Source organism: Halictus rubicundus, unplaced genomic scaffold (assembly GCF_050948215.1).
Source record: "Halictus rubicundus isolate RS-2024b unplaced genomic scaffold, iyHalRubi1_principal scaffold0028, whole genome shotgun sequence".
NCBI classification, from domain to species: domain Eukaryota; kingdom Metazoa; phylum Arthropoda; class Insecta; order Hymenoptera; family Halictidae; genus Halictus; species Halictus rubicundus.
Genome location: NW_027488569.1, coordinates 217,573 through 236,217, shown reverse-complemented (window position 1 = coordinate 236,217; position 18,645 = coordinate 217,573). Strand labels below are relative to the sequence as shown.

The window sequence follows — 18,645 nt, the reverse complement described above, 5'->3', positions numbered from 1 at the left end:
AAACCCCTCTGAGCAAAATTTCAACCCCCTATCTTGCCTATCTATTAAGGTACATGAGGAAGTAATTCCCGTTTATAGTTACTTGAATGAAAGACTTGTTCTGTGGACATTTATGATACGGACCAGGAAGTTCATTATTTTCGGTGGGATGCAGAGGCAATTCATAGTATACTAGGTCAAAAGTACCAGCTCATACACAAACAAGTAGACAACAAAACCTTTCCAAAAATTGGAAACAATTGGAACTGCAAAAAGACTCCATTTCAAACAGTATCCTCGGTAGATACTCTTGATTTTCCGGAAATGACAGAAGTAGATTTAAAAATTCTTTTCACGGAATCTTACCAATTTTCACAAGCAATTTCATATCTGGCGGAAATCGTGGACGAACACAATAATATAAATATTAATTTATTGCCTAATCCAAGAAAATAATATCACTAAATTCGAAGTAAAATCGGAGTGATATAAATAAAAGTTAGTTAAAAATGTTATCTCAATATTTTTAAAACATTAAAAAAATATTGTTAAAATCACACGAATAAACCATATAAGAAATTGAAAAAATAAAGATGACGTATGGAAAAAAAACTTTCCCACCGACGGGATTCGAACACCAGCGTATCCGCTCCGTAGTCCGACGCCCTAACCGCTGTGCCAACCGGCGATGTTGTAAACGTTACGAACATTCTGGTATATACCGCACAAAATACAATCCACTTTTTCTCTTAAAACATTTTTTAGGTCAAACACTTACTTGTTTCAATGTAATAATGTTTAAAATGACTTAATATATACCTGCGGTAAAACCAACAAGTGTAACTTTCCTCCTAATAGCAGAAACGGCGAAAAAATTCGGTTTTTCTTGTCTGGACAAAAAATGCCCACAAGAAAAAATCTAAAAAAAATTGAGGACACTGCCTGTTATGGTACTTTATCGGGGCACTAAACAGCAAAATAGCATGTTTTCATATTTTTGAGAAATGTACATTTTTCCGATTTTTTTGAGGTTTTTCATTTTTTACGACCACAGTGTGCAAGAAAAAAATCTGAAAAAATTCTCAAAAATCTGTCTTAGGATCCAAAATATGCCACATTTTTTTCAGAATTTTAGGAAGCATCAGAGTGTGGAAAATGCGTGGAAAAGCGCGAAATCTAATTTACCCTGTAACTACCCTCACGGGCAAGATAGAGGGTTGAAATTTTGCTCAGAGGGGTTTTTCTGGGTCAGCTTTCGAATGGTTCATTAATCATTGAAAAACCTTGTAACAGACCTGGCTGCGCCAGGCCTGTTCCTAGCCGTACGCGCCCCGAACGCGAACCGCCCCGAACACGACCGACGGATACCGAGATCCGTCGGTACCCGCGAGCGCACCCCCGCGACCCCCGCACCACCGAACCGATTTTGGCGGGAACCGGAACCCGCCACGACGCGACACCGTCGCGCCGGATGCGTGACGACACCGGAAAAGCCGGCCGCGATCCGTACCGCACCGCACCCCCTCGCCTAGCAGGACGAGCGAGACAAGCCGGAAAACGGCCTCTTCGGCTTTCCGCTACGCTCGCGCTTGGACGTACTTTCCCGATCCGATCTCTAGCCGCCGATACCGACCGCCCGATCACGACCGGAATCGTCCTTCGCGACGCCGAGAAGCCGCCCGTAAGCTACGACTCGCGAGAGTATATTTTACCCGCGGAAATTGTAACCGCGAGTGTGACGGCTTACTCGCGACCCGCGAACCGCGATCTACGCCGCTGCGTACCGGACCACCTGGGGAGCCGACCCGGCACTTTTGACCATCTTAATCGGCTAGGCCCTTTGTTGTAGGCTTGTAATGACCTTGTCAAGTTGCAGCTCCGCACAAGGTGAAACTGCATCCGTATAGCGAGTGCAGCTGATAGCCGTGTATCATTGTGTCAGCAATTATCTTTATAAATTTGAAGATTATAAAGACTGCTAACACTCCTGCACTGAAGGATCCAAATGTAATGAATCCATGCCCTAATTTTTCGGCTGTGTTTTCCGCTATTTTGTCGAGTGTTTCTTCATTTATCATATTCATTATGGATATTGATTCGTCTGGTAAGGTTTTACCAGTTATGCTTCGAGCCACAGAGTTTAGTATGGCTGATTATTCAGTTGGGAACATGATGTGGTTTCTCAAGTTATTGAGATCGTCTTGAGCGTAGATTGCACTGATAGCCAAATTTGATGGATTAACGTAGCGCCATATTGTTTTGGTGTAATTCTGTGCCAAGTTTGATCAATTTCATACATTACTGGTAATATTTGATTACAATCTCTATGTGTTCCATGATTGGTGATTGTTTCGGCGTCGACCGACGGTCGGAGCAGCCTGATGCCGGGACCACTCAGATTTGAGCGCGCAAAGGAATCCAGAGGATGGGTCAGTGAGAGGTTGAGACAGAGAGAGAGAGCGAGAATTAAAGGTTGAACTGCACTTTTATGTAGTACTCGCACTTACAATGCGCCGTGAGAGGCGCGAGCCGGCGGACGAGCGGAGATCTTGCGCGAGCAAACTTCTGCCGTCGGATCGCGAAGCGGAAGTCTTGAACGACACGAAACACGTGCCGTCGCGAGACGGAAATCTTCGACGCGGACGACGGAGATCTTGACGCGAAGCAGAAGGCTCGTAACGCGGCGCGAAAGAGCGCGAGAAAAATACAAACGAGTATTTTTCGAGAGCGCGAGAGTTTCAGAGCAAGAGATCGCGGAATTTACTCTGAGCGAGACTAGCGCGATCAGCGAACGTGCGCGAGAACTATTACTGTGCGAATAGAATATACCTTGGCGACGGCAATTGACGAACGTTACGAGAGCGATGCGAGAGACGAACATTAAGAGAGCGAGAAGGCACGCGCAGGTGCCTTAAATAACAAGGACCATCGAATGTGGAGCACCGTGATTGGTGCTCCCGAATCGGATAATCCTTGTTTGTCTCGATTTGAAGGATTCAAGCGTTGAAATTCGGCCAATGAGAGACGAAACTGTTGCTACGCGGTGTCGAGCAACGGCGACACGCGTTCTTGCCGCGTGTTGACATACGAGACAAAAACCGTATGAAACAGCGGTCGCCAGCTAAGACAATAGCCGCCGAATTCCAACGCTTGAATCCTGAACAGTGATGATGCGAGTCACGGGTGTTAAGAACTGTGACTTATTTCCATGCTGGACTGGCAATTCAGTGAAGCAGGTTTCAGTGTGTCGAATTTTTACATCGATTTGCACACATTTAATAATGTGTATTACTTCTCCGGCCACAAGAGTCATATGTCCTGCCTTTTTTGTTATTATTCGGGCAAATTCATCGGGTTTTACAGTTGCTAATGTCAAGGCATTAGTCAATACCTGTTTTTCCAAATTGCATTTCTGTGTCAGCATGTTTTTGTAGAAACTATTTACTTGGCTTTTTATGTGTCTTTCTATGTAGACAAACTTTGAATTTATGTTGGTAAAAATGTCGAGATTTTCTACTCGCATTTTCCGTTCCCCAATGAATGTTCTTCCCTTAATTGTTTCGAGAATGAACAGTTTTGGGTGTTCTGTTTGGAATAGGGTGTATCCACATATTGGCGTTTCACCCATTTTTGTTAATGCAAATGTTATTTCTCCTTGGGTTAAAGCGAATATTGCTGGGAATTCTTCTTGATTTATGCTGTCTGTAAGTCTTGATGCTAGTCCCTCATATAGGACATCATATTGTTCGAATTTACAAGTAGTTTTTGGGTAAGGCTTCCAATAAGTATACCCGTCATCGTCATCTAAACAGATTCCACTTTGGTAAGTGCATATGGTTCCTGATTGTAACATTATCTTATTTGCTTCTAATTGTACAGGTACAGAAGCTGTTCGTAATGTTATTATTGCTGCGGCCTGTACGATGACATTATCCCAAGATCCATATGGGTCTGAAAATTGGGCTCCTTGGCATTTGCCGTCGACATTTAATTTTCCTGCACACATGAACGGTCTGGTAACCGTACCATTGACCTTTAAACTACTGAGATAAGTGTTTCTTCCTACGGGCATTGTGCCGTACATGTCCATTCGTCTGCACTGTTCTTCTGTTATCGATTCTAAGTATTCGCTTATCCCTTTCTGTACTGCTGATATATGAGAATGCATACCGCAATAGCTGACTGTTCTAGCTATTACGACCTTGCACTGGATGATGTCTGCGTAGCTGTAATCCGATAGTTCTAGTAGCTGAATGTATACATCTTCAGTCTTCGTAACAACTTCATCGATGTTACAGTCGTCTACGGTCTTCAGAGATAAGGTGGTCACGTTTAGGTGGTGTCCGTTACAATTTCATGCAACATTCTCTGTAAGCAAACGCGTTCGGTCTTCTAACACTAATATAAACGATTATCGCGTTATTTTATCTATTTTAGTAGATTATGTAACGTTGGCCCTTTTCACGGCGTAGTGGCCAAGGGAGTGCCGGAGGGAGCGGGGCCAACTCCGGGAATTTACGGGCACTGAGGCCGTGCCGTGTACGGCCGTGAATACGCGGTCCTCCCGGTACTAACGCGTTCTCGAAGATTTTCCGAAGCCGAAAAAGAGCCTTCTGCTCGGGCGCCAGCCACCGGAAGGGTGCCACGCGAAACGCGAGAGACTTTCGCCCTCGGCCGAGGCGGAGGGCGGTAGTCGAACCTTCGAGAACCGCGAGAAGAACGAGAGGCGCGAAAGGGGTCGGGGGTTCAGACACGGAAATAGCGAGGACAGCCCTCACGGCAGGGCGGATCGCGCAAGCTGAAAACATCGGAAAAACAAAGTGGGCTCTACAATATTTATTGGCGTCAGATATTACAATGCCGCGGCCACGTGGCCGCACCCGAGAGCCCGCGCTCTTTATACAATATTGGTGAGAAGGTGGAGGGTTCGCAGCGCGCAGTTGTCGATCGGTAAAATAATCCCCGCGTGTGCGGTAAATTGGCACGGGAATTCACTCTCGCCGGAGCGGGAGTTTCGCGGCGCGCCGGTGGTAGGCGCGATTACGGTACGACTGTCGCGGCGCGGTTTCGGTACCGACGGATGGCAAACTCTCGGCGGAAAACTCGCAGTACGCTACGCTACGGCTCGATTGAAATAACGCGAGAAAGAACGCGACGAACGGACGATTGCAACGGCTAACGATGGCGGCTCCTCCGAGGAAGACTTCTGGATTCTACTTCGACGGGAATACGGCGGCTCGGATCAAAGCACCGATGAGTTCGTTGCGAGCGAAATTGACGTGGCGAGAAGCGCCTCGGCACGCGAAAACGTGGGGAACGGTACGCGGTATTACCCGTCCGACGGACGGTCCGTGAGCTCGCGAGATCGCGAGGGCACGGGATCGCCGTCGGCCGTACTCGTCGCAGAGTTGGGCAAAATATTTATCTAAATAAAAATTTCGAATAACGAATAAAAGATAAAAATATTTTTATTCGTTATTCGAAGGTCCGAATAAAAAAAGTATCTTTATCCGACGAGTATCGGATAAATACTTTTATCCGACGAGAATTTATCCGACGAATAATGATAATTTTTTTTATTCGAAGCGGATTTATTCGAACTTCGAATAATTTTTTCATCTTTTATCTGTATCTTTTATTCGAAGGCTTCGAATAAATCTTCGAATAACTTTTGCCGAGCGCCCAGCATCAAAGACCCAGCGACGACAGACGACATACAATGTAAGCGGATGGAGAATCGCGCACGAATGAAAGTTTAAACTTTTAGATTTTTCAATATATCCTCATCAAATTGTGACGAGCGAATGGAGGGGATTTTGCTGATGAAAATGAGGTCCAATTCGAGTGTAATCGAACAAGTTTCACTGATACCTAATGTTACGATAAAAATTACAATCTCATTAAAGACAGTCCAAATGATGTCGTGTTTGGACTCATTTCGATCGGAACAAGCTCTGCAACTCGTTCGTCTTAACAATATTGTTCTGATTAAAAACATACAAGCATAAATTGCCAATAATGCACGACTCTACTCTATTAATTATTCTTTTTTGCAAAATTTATTTTTACGTTCTATGAAACGTATATTTACGTTAATTATGAAAATATGGAAAGGAATATAAAAGGGAAATATTAATAAATATGGTTAAAGCGGCGTATGTAGATATTATTTATTTATTTTTTTTTTGTGGTGAATACAAGAAATCGCTTGACATTTATCCTTAGGCCTAAGTAAAAACCACGTTCCCAAAAACCCTAGGCAAAGCGTTGATACAATCTGTCTTTACATATGTATTATGAAGGTAACATTGTATTGGTAAGTATAATGTTCTGTTACACAAATGTTTACATTTCGGAGAATTTAGAGCTGTCCGTCATTGCCTGTCCTTTTGTGTACTTCTTGCTTGTAACTTGCGACCTTCTTTCTTAATGTCTTCTTGAAAGAATTACTCACTTGTTTTTTTACAATGAATCTTTCTCTAGATACCATATTCCAACTTCTGGAGGTACATCCTTTCCAGAAAGAATGTAACATCTCCAGTGGAGGGCACATACTCTTGTGAGAATAGTGACTGCCTCACCTAAGTCGGTCTTAAATAGGGTAGGTAGAGGAAGAGTCATTGCTACAAGCGAGCAATTCTTTCTTAGTCTTCTACGACGAAACGTCCGCTTCTTGGCAAAGGCGAATCAGCGAATTCTCTTTTCCTTGGAAGTTTCCTCGTGTTATTCCTTCGTTGTTCTTTGCCGTCGTCCTGTAGCGCAGATCCGTATCATTTTTGAAATCGTGCAACTCCTATAACATAAAAAGAGAAACATTCTGATTTAAAAATTTGTTTTGTTACACGTACAATTGAAATTTTACTATAGCTCATAAGTCATAACTAACCTGGCGCCTGGTGCTCGCTTTCCACGCTGCTGTCTCGTTGTGTGCTTTTCCCTTTTCCGGTGGTTCCTCGATCGTTGTCATCTCATTTGCCCTTTTTCAAACTGGATTTTAGTAGCACTCTTCTTTCGAAGTTTTTGTCCGACAGCCTGTTGCATTTTGGTGAATTTGCCATGGTTGCATAAGAAAACAGTCTCTCTACTGACGCTGACGACGGCAGTGGCGTGTTGTACTTGAGGAATATTTTCTTAATTGCTGGATATTTTTCTAGAATCGTCCAGTCCCTTGTCGTTTCCTCCAGGAAGTGTAGTATCTGTAAAACAAAATTTTTTTAATTAACAACATACATACTGCATGTGCTGCATTAAGTTGAAAAACTGTATGTTTTAGACTTCTGGGGGATTTCAGTATTGAAATCTTACCGATCAGTCTATGATAAATGCGATAGCTAACGACCGACGAAACTCTTGGTGATCAGGCGGGACGGGTTTGAATCACGTAAGAACTGTCGGTTGTAGTGTCAATAGACGAACTGATCGATCAGCAGGTCGCGTCGATCCGCCGCGTCCGTCCCCCCGCCGCACCCGCGAGGCTCGAGCTGCTCGATCCACCCATGGCGTTCGCGGGGAGCGAGAGGCGCGGTGCGGGGACAGCAGCGCGCCGAGGCCGATCGATAGATCGATGTCGTTGTTTATTTTTCGTGTTTCGCATACATCGTGCATTGTTATAAAATTGTACGTTGTAAAACTTGTTATAATGAGATGAGGAATTATGTACAATGGAAGTGTAATGAAATAAATCTCTAACATGCCGCCCGCCTCGGCGTGATGGGTTCACGCCAAAATTATCCCGGTGGTAAACGGCGAGGCATCGGTGTTGCATGTCGTTCACGGAGGCGTCGTGGTGGGGGGGGGGGGCGGCTGATCTAGTCCGTCGCGGCGTGAATGAAGCGTAGTTAGTTGTAGTACGCCGCCCGCCATGACAACAGTGACTAGATCGGTTGTACGCCGTGGAAGCGTGGTTACGACGTTCCGTGTCCATCGGATTCTTCGTGTACGGGCAGTGGGACCACCTTGGTGACGGCCCTACCGAAGGTGCGGGAGCCTGATCGTAGGGTCACCACGCGTACGGGGCCGTCGCTTCCCGGGATAGCCTCCACAACACAGGCTAACGGCCAGCGGGTCGGCGGCGTGAGGTCGTCCTTTACCAGCACGAGCGTGCCGACGCGTATATTCTCCCGTCGATGTTGCCATTTCGTGCGTTGTTGGAGGTTGTTGACGTACTCCCGGCTCCACCTACGCCAAAAGTGATCGTGAATGTTAGTGATTTGACGCCACCGTGAATCGGGGCTACGTGGGACGTCAGTGATCGGTGCTTCGGGAGGGGCGTGAATGGGTTCCCCCACAAGGAAGTGACCCGGGGTGAGGGGAGCGCAGTCCCGCGGATCCTCGGGCAGCGGCGTCAACGGTATGGAGTTCAAGCACGCCTCGATACGACTCAACAGCGTAGCCATCTCCTCGTAAGTGAGTGTAGCTTCTCCAATGACTCGTTTCATGTGCGATTTCATGCTCTTAACCGCGGCTTCCCACAGGCCTCCCATGTGCGGCGAGTGCGGTGGTATGAACGTCCACTTGGTTCCGTCATTCGTAAGTTCCTCGGCCACCGAAGAATAGAACTACGAAGCGGCATGGAACATTTGCCGCAGGGTGGTGTCCGCGCCCTTGAAGGTCGTTGCATTGTCGCTGTAGAGGTGCTGACAGCGACCGCGTCGGGCAGTGAATCTGTGGAAGGCAGACAAAAACGCGGATGAGGTTAGATCGGTGACGGCATCTAGGTGCACGGCCTTGGTGGCCAGGCACACAAACACGACGACATAACCCTTCTGACTCTTGTGCCCTCTGCCCTTAGCGGTCCTGAGAGGGATCGGCCCGGCGTAGTCGACTCCAGTGTGCAGGAACGGCTTCGACGGTTGCACCCTGGCGGTCGGAAGATTTCCCATTTGTTGAAGGCCGGTAGTCGCTCGCAGCCTTGTGCAGGTGACGCACTCTCGAATGAGGCGCTTCACTCGAGGTCGGCGTCGTGGAATCCAAAACGCTCGCTGAATCCAGGACATGGTGGCATTCACTCCGCCATGGAGGGTCCTTAGATCGGCGTCTCGGATCACCAGTGTGGACAGATGCGATGTCCGGTCCAGGATGGCTGGATGACGATGTACTTCCCGCGCCTGCTGGAGGTTGTCCGCGCCGCAGAGGATGTCGTCCACGTAGCAGTTACGACGGAGGGCCTGGGCGCCCAAAGGGAATCGACCTTCCTCGTCCGTCGCCAGCTGTTGCAACACCCTGTGCGCTAAGTACGGGGCGGGAGCGGTTCCGTACGTCACCGTGGTCAGCCTAAAATCAGACACGGCGTGAGAGGCGTCATCTCTCCATAGAATGCGAGGCCAATCTTGATCTTCAGGGTGCACCGAGATTTGCCTGAACATCTTGACGATGTCTGTCGAGAAGGCCACCCTGAAGAGGCGCCAGCGAGTGATTATTGCCCAGAGGTCGCTCTGCAGCTTTGGCCCCGCCAGCAGCTCGTCGTTGAGGGAGCGGCCTGCGATTGACGCAGCTGAAGCGTTGAAGACGACGCGGATCTTCTTCTTCCCGGCGGTCATCTTCCAGACCGCATGATGCGGTATATAATACCCCTGGTCTCGTTCCTGGAGGGGGGCTCGTGCGACGGTCATGTGTCCAAGTCGACGGTACTCCTGCATGAAGGTCACGTAGTGTTCCCTCAACTGCTGATCCCGTTCTCGTCTTGTCTCAGCGCTGACGAGTCTCCGGAGTGCGGCCACTCTCGACTTACCCATGGGTGGTCGTCCCTCCCCCCGAAAGGTAACCTGACAACATACCGTCCCGAATTATCCCGAAACGTCGTGTCGTTGAACAGATTCTCGCATTTCAGGTCTTCTGGAGACAGCAACTGCGACGATGGCACGTCTTCGATCTCCCAGAACCGTTGGAGGTCTGGGAGCGGATCCTCGCAGCTCACATGATGGATCCGGGCGCTCCTGGTTGGGGCAGGATTTTCTCCAGCGGGGCCGATCAGTGTCCATCCGAACGGCGTTCGCACGGCGACCGGCGTTCCGGCCGGTCCGACCCTTCTCTCTCTGAATAGGAGTCCGCACACGTCGGCTCCGAGAAGCACATCCACGCGTGCCGGATTGGCGAAGTCCGGATCAGCAAGTGGCAAACCTCGGATGTGTGGCCATTCCTGTTGCACCACGCGCTTCGACGGCGTGGGAAGGGTGAGGGATTTGGTCACCAAAGCCTCCAGATCCACCTGAAACTCTGAGTCGCACGGGGAACACAATCTTACCCGTACCTCTGAGCGAGCAGTCCCGACGTTGGTGCCCTGATACCCTGTTAATAACACTCGCACCGCCTGTCTCCGCAATCGCAGCGATTGAGCAGCACACTCGCTCAGGAACGACGACTCCGAGCCTGAGTCCAGCAGCGCTCGCACCAGGAGAGTCCTTCCATCTGGAGCCTCCAACTTGACCCGTGCCGTTGCCAGGAGGACTCTTGAATAACTTTGTTTCGGAACAAATTCATCAATTCATCTCGGTGGTCTTCTTCTATGCAGGGGAACCACCGGTTTTTGAAATGTGGATACGATATTGCCGCAAGTCCAACATTTTCTGCTTCCTCCGTGACGAGTTCGAAGTGGTCTTTGAATCTCGTTTCCAGGCTAAGGAGAAGTTGGACACTTAACGATCCAAAAAATGTCCATCTCTTCTCCGTTAGAATTTGCAGTTTTCTTCTGAGGGAGAGAAGACGGGGCAGCAACGTTCCATAGAAAATGTCTCTCTTCCCCTGCAATATATCAATTGCTTCGGCGATTGGTGATGTGCACTTGACGTGTTCTTCGATATAAATGAAGTCACTCTCTCTTAGAATGTTTCGTACGCCAAGGACTCTCCCTATATCTGTAAGCTTGTCCTTGTTCTCTGACAACTGTTTCAGAGAATCGTATAGGGAGTTCCATCTAGTTTCTCCAGGCCTCTTCAAAGCGCGGCCAATTATAGACTGGATTTCTTCCGCGGATTTCGGACGCATAGCCGCTTTCCATAAAATGTTACATTTTTGCATCACCTCCGTGTGTACCGCCGATAGCAGCTCGTCCGCTCGGATTGCATTCACCATGTCCGTGGTGACACATAGGCTCAACGTGTGTGCAGCACATCTGATGTGGCGGAGCAATATATGGTTCATGAAGAACCTGTTTACCACTTCGTCCTCTTCTTGATCTTCTTCTTGATCTTCTTCCTCTTCTGCTTCCTCTTCTTGCAGTGGCGATGATTCCACTGCGATGGCTTCACCTTCATCCTCGATTCGGATCACTGATTGGTTAACGCCAAAGCGTGTAACGGTTGCGTTCCCTTCGCAAGCGTTATTCGTGGAAGGAAGGAGTTCTGTCCTCTCCTGGATTCGCTCAGCGGCCAGGGTCGGCGGAGAGGACAGTGGGTGAAATAATCGGAGACGTTTTAGAATACGAATATGTTTATTGCCGGCGGCGACTTGCCCCGGGTAGCGCCGACGGTTCCCGGCTGGCGGGCTCCGGTACGACGGCTGGCTGTAATTAGCACGAGAAAACGGCACGTTACTCTAGACTTAACTTATCTTAAACCTAATACACGCGGAAAATACGGCGGTAACGCGGAGCGAGCAAGATTCGCTGTTACGGCGGGAACGCGAAGCGAGCAGGATTCGCTATTACGGCGGGAACGCGGAGCGAGCAGGATTCGCTGTTACGGCGGGAACGCGAGCGAGCGAGGTTCGCTGTTACGGCGGGAACGCGAGCGAGCGGGATTCGCTATTACGGCGGGAACGCGAAGCGAGCAGGATTCGCTATTACGGCGGAACGCGAGCGACTAGGATTCGCTCTTACGGCGGGAACGCGAAGCGAGCAGGATTCGCTAATACGGCGGGAACGCGAAGCGAGCAGGATTCGCTATTACGGCGGAACGCGAGCGAGCAGGATTCGCTCTTACGGCGGGAACGCGAAGCGAGCAGGATTCGCTATTACGGCGGGAACGCGGTGCGGAGGATTCCTAGGATTCCGTGTCTACGGGTGGTCGGTAGGAACCACCGCGGCTCGGCGAGATTCTAGTGGACTGGTGTTTCCTCGCTGGCGGCCGAGCGCACGGTGGCCGCGAATCCACTCCGACTCCGGACCGACGGGACGCCCCACCCGTCGTCCCCAAATCGGATCGCGGTGGGGGGTCGCTCGCACCCAGACGTTCCCAGAGAACGAGCTTCCCGTCACCAACGTCGTGGCTCGTGCAGGACGAGCTCCGGACGCGGCTGCGATCCGACGAGGACTGTCACGGATGTGACGAGACGCCTGGTCGCGGACCGGTGAGCGAATTTCGCAGGATCGGCGGAAAGGAATCGGGGAGGGGGGAGAGAGCTGGAGCGCGCGACGAGCAGTAGCGCCCAGAGACACTGCTCCCGTCCGTCTGCTCACTCGAGACTTCCTCGCGGTACTGGTGTCGCACGCACACGGAAGAAGCCGTAGTACGTGTCCCACCTAGCACCAGCGTGTTCGCACACACACACGGAAGAAGCCGTAGTATGCGTGTTCACACGCGGCTGCGAGTGGTCAGGAGCTCGGGATGATCCCCGCTGAGCAGCTCCAAGCCAACTCCGAACTAAACGCGGTTTGCTCCGGTATTTATGGGGAAAGCGCGGACTACGAGGAGCGCGCCGTCTCGCGAAATGTTCGCGAAGCGGCGGCGCGCTGTGATTGGTTCGCGCTCGGGACGGTTGTGGATTGGCTCGCACTAGGGTCCGTTGTGCGAGCTCGCGACGGAACGCGGATTTCGCCGTTTCGTCGCAAGCGCTTGAACGCTTTGGCAAAGTTCGCCGCGTTGTCGGTTACGGTCGCGACGATTTTGTCACTGGTGTGCCCGAATTCGGCGTGAATCGTGCTCAACATGTCCGTGATTCGATCGAAGGAATGCACACCCGCGAAGCGTCGACAGGCAAGCGCCGCTGATTTCCTCTCATAGTTGGAGGAAATCCAATGCGCTGTCACGCCGAAGAAACTTCTTCTCCGTGCAGACCAAATATCTGCTGTGGTACATACAAATGGCACTGTCTTAAAAACTTCCGCAATTTTTTTATTATTGTCCACAAACATTGTCCCCATCACTCGTCCCACTGTGCGCCGACTTATGTTTGTTACAGCACTCGGCACTCCCAAGTTTTTAAAAATACGGTGAAAATAAACATCTTCCACCGATCTCAGGGGAATCATGGCGTTTATGACGTATCGTGTTACGTCCACCTCGATTTGTTTTCGGCTGGTCCTCTTCTCTCGTTGGTCCTCTTCGGCAGGGGTTGTCGGCATAATAGAGTCCTGGTCCTGGTCCCGATCCTGGTCCTGATCCTGGTCCTGGTCCTGGTCCTGTCCGTTGGTGTTCCTTCCTCTTCGTGCTGCTGCACTATATTCCTCGAATTCAACGGGATGCTTCCGCTTCAAATGCGAGCGGAAGTTTGAGGAAGACGTCAATTGTCCTTTAATCTCCCTCACCGTTGGAAGGCAAACTTGACACACGCCAACAACATTTTTGTCTTGGCATGTTGCAATTTGGAAGTACTTCCCATTTAAAATGGTTGGCACTTGGTTGCTTGTCGAACCGGATGGTTCGATGGTTGTTACAGCAACTCTTTCTGGATCCATAGCGATCGTTACGTATGAAAACGCGATGTATATAAAACTGATTCGTTTACGGTGCGTGTTCAACAGCGCGACGAAGACTGGCTGAACGAACGTTCAGCCCTCTTTTATATGCTTCTTGTTCATACATTGTCTTTTGCCTATGACAGAATCGGCAGATCTCCAAAGGACGCTTTCGGCACCCTTGGTACTTGCCGCCTTACGAAGGAATCGGCAGATGACCAACGGACGCTTTCGGCGGGCGATCCTTTGGTCGACAACTATGTCAGATCGCAGCGCTAGCTGTTCATGGGCTAAAAGATCAAAGTCCTCAATGTCCTCGTAACGATTTTAACGAATTTATAATGCTTTTTAAATGTCAATTGCATGGAGAATCGAGCATTATTGGCAATTTATGCTTGTATGTTTTTAATCAGAACAATATTGTTAAGATGAACGAGTTATAGAGCTTGTTCCGATCGAAAAGAGTCCAAACACGACATCATTTGGACTGTCTTTAATGAGACTGTAATTTTTATCGTAAAATTAGGTATCAGTGAAACTTGTTCGATTACACTCGAATTTGACATTTTCATCAGGAAAATCCCCTCCATTCGCTCGTCACAATTTGATGAGGATATATTGAAAAATCTGAAAGTTTAAACTTTCATTCGTGCGCGATTCTCCATCCGCTTACATTGTATGTCGTCTGTCGTCGCTGGGTCTTTGATGCTCGGCGCTCGGCAAAAGTTATTCGAAGATTTATTCGAAGCCTTCGAATAAAAGATACAGATAAAAGATGACAAAATTATTCGAAGTTCGAATAAATCCGCTTCGAATAAAAAAAATTATCTTTATTCGTCGGATAAAAGTATTTATCCGATACTCGTCGGATAAAAGTTTTTATCCGATACTCGTCGGATAAAGATACTTTTTTTATTCGAACCTTGGAATAACGAATAAAGATAAAGTATCTTTTATTCGAATCGTTATTTAAATAATTTTTTATCTAAATAATGCCCAACTCTGACTCGTCGTTCCCCCTATGGAATACCGGGAACCAACTCGCGATAATCGAAACGAATAAGGATCACTGGGTGGACTCACCGTTTCCTGTTCTCAGCGGCTTTCCGCCCACGTAGCAGCTCCGGCCAGTTCGCGCGGGACGGACGTCGGTCGTCGATAATCCGCCGTTAGCGGGATCAGGCACAAACCCTCGGGATTCGGGACTCGGAAAGACTGCTTAGTAGATCTACGTGGCTTTTCGGGACGGGAGCTACCGCGACAGTGATCCTTTACGGTACGTTCGCGCGACGGCAGGGTCGTCGTATCCCCACTCTAGCCCTAGTCCGGCTATTCCCTACTTGGGCGCGCTACTCGCGCGAAAATCGTAGCCGGCACGACCGTGTCCACGCCTGGTCGTTGGGCCCCAGATCATACGCGAAAATCATGCCGGCCGCGCTTCGCGACCGGGGAAGAGGGGCAGATCTCCGATCTCCCCTGGTATGGGGGGCGCCTACACCACCCTCGCCGAGGCCCCCTTTGCAAGTGGCTAGGTGAGACGGCGGCAGGACCGCGAAATCGGGTGTCTTATTCTTATTCCGAGAATAACCTCGGGAGTACCCCAACGCGAAAATACGTGGTTTTCCAGAGCCTCGGAATTTTCACCCCGGTAGCGCGCCGGAGGGGACAACATTCGACCCATTTTGTGAATAAATCCTGCACGACCAGGAGGTATTGGTATCCGGCTCGACTCGGAGGAGGCGGGCCCATAATATCGGCGGCAATGACCACCCACGGGGCCTCGACACGATGCACAGTGCGGACAAATCGCCTGTTTTCGGCACTTCTCGTAGTTCGGTTATTAATGCATATATAGAGGAAATTTTTTACAGACAATTACATTTACCAATATAGTTTATAATTTTAACAAAAAAAATGTTTAGAAAAAAAATTTATTATTAAAAATTAACAAATTTATTTTTAAAAACTAACAAGTTTAGAACAAAATTAATAATAAATGAACCATATGTACAATTAACAATAATAAACTTAAACAAATTATAATACTAGTGAATAAAATGAATAAACTCAACAAAATGCTATCCGAGCATGCTGCTGCTGCTTCGCTATCCGAGTCATTCTCAGTACTTTGATTGCGACTTAAAATCATTGACTCTCGTGATCTTGCACATTTCGATCTATCCTTACATTCTTATTACTTTTTCAATGGTTACAAAACATATTGTTGTGGCGTGAGCAAAAAGGTTGTCTAATTTTGAGAGAAACTCTCACTGCATGCTCCGCTTCACTCGCTGAATTAACGGCGAGGGAATATTTATTTTGAATTAAGGTGGATGATGAATAAAGTGCACTCGAGGAACTAATAACTTAAATTTATTATAAAAATACGAACGACTAGGTGTTAGGTTTACAGAGCGAGTGAATGTGATTTAAAGTATGTGTTTTCCGGTGGACGGACTGATCGATTCTGATGTCGTGGAATGATTTTTTTGAGGACTTGGAGTTTTGAGTTGGGGGATGGTTTGCTGGTTGATGGATCGTGATTGGTCAATGGGGATTGTAGGCGGTCGGTTTTTGAAGGAGTTTGATTGGGCTAAGACTTCCTTGGAACGGCTCAAGACCGCGTGGGGTGCCCTACGCAGGTAACGCGACGGTATGGTCCGTTACGGTCATAAAATTGACCATCTGCAGGGTTTCGGTCTTTTAGCAATTTAGCGTATTGTAAAAGTGATTTTTAAGCTCCTAATGTTCGTTTTCGTCACGTCGGGGTAATAAAGTGTGTAACGGGAGCGTTTTCCTACGCGAGCGTCTAACCGCGAAAGAAAGGTTCGTTCTGTCCTCTCCTGGATTTGCTCAGCGGCCAGGGTCGGCGGAGAGGACAGCAGGTGAAATAAACGGAGGCTATTTTACGAAAAGATATGTTTCATTGCCGGCGGCGGTTCGCCCCGGATTGAGACGATGTGTCCCGGCTGGCGGGTTCCGGTGAGACGGCTGGCTGCAAACAGCACGAGGAGGCGACACGTTACTACAGTTCTAATCTTACGTACTACCTTAACTCTAATATACTCGAAATAGTAAATGGCGGAACGCGGAGCGATCAGGACTCGCTATTACGGCGGGAACGCGGAGCGATCGGGACTCGCTTTTACGGCGGGAATACGGAGCGAGGAGACGGCGTTTCCCCGATTCGGTGGATTCACGGGATTCCGGATCTACGGCTGGTCGGTGGGAACCACCGCGGCTCGGCGAGATAATAGTGAATTCGTGTTTCCTCGCTGACGGCCGAGCGCACGGTGGCCGCGAATCCACTCCGACTCCGGACCGACGGAACGCCCCACCCGTCGCTATCGGTCAGATCGCGGTGGGGGTCGCTCGCACCCGGACGTTCCCAGAGAACGAGCTCCCGTCACCAGCGTCGTCACTCGTACAGGACGAGCTCCGAACGCGGCTGCGATCGGACGAGGACTGCCACGAATGTGACGCGGCGTCTGGTCGCGGGCCGATGAGCGAATTTAGCAGGATCGACGGAAAGGAATCGGGTGGTGGGGAGAGAGTCGGAGCGCGCGACGAGCAGCAGTGCTTAGCGGCACTGCTCCCGTCCGACTGCTCGCTCGAGACTTCCTCGCGATACTGGTCTCGCACTCACACGGAAGAAGCCGTAGTACGCGTTCCACCTGGTACCAGCGTGCTCGCACACATACACGGAAGAAGCCTTAGTATGCGTGTTCACACGCGGCTGCGAGTGGTCAGGAGCTTGGGATGATTCCCGGTGAGCAGCTCCCAGCCAACTCCGGTTTGGTCGTGGTTTGTCCCGATATTTATGGGGAAGGCGCGGACTACGAAGAGTGCGCCGTCTCGCGAAAAGTTCGCGAAGCGGCGGCGTGCTCTGATTGGTTCGCGCTTGGGCCGGTTGCGGATTGGCTCGCACTTGGGTCACTTGTGCGAGCTCGCGACGGAACGCGAGTTTCGCCGTTTCGTCGCAAGTGATTTAGTTGACCGGCGTTTGGGAAGTTTCAAAATTTTACATTTTCTGGTGTACCTTAATAGGGGTCCGTGTTTATGATGGGTTGTTACGCCGTAACACATATATTACAAAAAACGTATATTACAATGGTATTAAAACAAATTAAAAATACATAAAAATGATTGATATATAATTATTGCAAAATTGTATTATGCATAAAAATGGTTATTATATGATCATTATTAACAATTTCCATCCTAATACGCATGTTTTGCAAAAGAAATGTATTTCATATCGTGATATACACGAATATTGAACTTTCCCAGTAGATTCCCCACTGTAACTGTGGCGAACAAATGGCAACATTTCTTACAACCAAATTTGTTTACAAATGTATACTTATTGTTAATTATTCACAGAAAATGAAATTTAACAATATAACTAATACATTTAAAAAGAAAATAACAAATTTTCCACGATAAATCCTAAAGGAAAGGTATGGACACTTCTTAAAAAGTTTATAAAATTGAGAGTTGCAAAAAGTCGCAAACAAAACTATGAAATTCTTAAACTATAATAAGTAATGTATCCGAATATGCATGAATCTCAGGATATATTTTGCCGTTTTTGTTTTATGTTAATTTGAAGTTTTATATGCAATTAACAAATAAAACCACCGTTGAGAATTTGTACAAAAAATAAATCTACTTTATTAAATGTGTAAAGAATGCATATTCCTTGGTAAGAACTTTCCATTACACAGAATTATTATTGCACACTCATTTACAGTTAATATAACATTTTTCGATTTTTGGCACTTTGTAACGAGTCCGTTTCCCAGCGGATCTCGTACAACGGTTCCTCGCGGCCGGATTTGGCTCGCCGTGCCAGGGTTCGCAGCGGGATAACGCGAGGGTTACGGCGGGACACGGGGCGAGGGGCGGCGGTCGCGATTCAGGTCTCGCGCGCGTGTCGGGTCACGGCGGGGTCTTGGCCGTACGCAGCGGCGTTTCCGGACCAGGGCAACTTCGGCGGACGGAGAGCCCGTGCCCCTGGACGGCCGGCGTTTCGCCGGTCGCGGGTGGTTCGC

At 48.7% G+C, this 18,645-nt stretch overlaps 1 protein-coding gene across 1 annotated transcript; it reads right to left on the bottom strand.

Moving 5' to 3' along the window:
• Window positions 1–6,947: 6,947 nt before the first annotated feature.
• Window positions 6,948–8,462, bottom strand: LOC143363238 (uncharacterized). The gene is made up of 2 exons (XM_076803847.1): window positions 7,920–8,462; window positions 6,948–7,175 (listed from the first exon to the last, which is right to left on the bottom strand). Exons 1-2 carry the CDS (start codon window positions 8,460–8,462, stop codon window positions 6,948–6,950), a joined length of 771 nt encoding a protein of 256 aa, XP_076659962.1.
• Between the last annotated feature and the right edge of the window lie 10,183 nt (window positions 8,463–18,645).

Bases quoted from the DNA above. Each gene is read 5' to 3' on its own strand.
- LOC143363238 (XM_076803847.1), bottom strand. From the start codon at position 8,462: ATGGGAGGCCTGTGGGAAGCCGCGGTTAAGAGCATGAAATCGCACATG. The intron at 7,176-7,919 runs GTACACGAAGAA...TTTGTTTTACAG, and splicing joins CCAAGGTGGTCCCACTGCCC to ATACTACACTTCCTGGAGGA.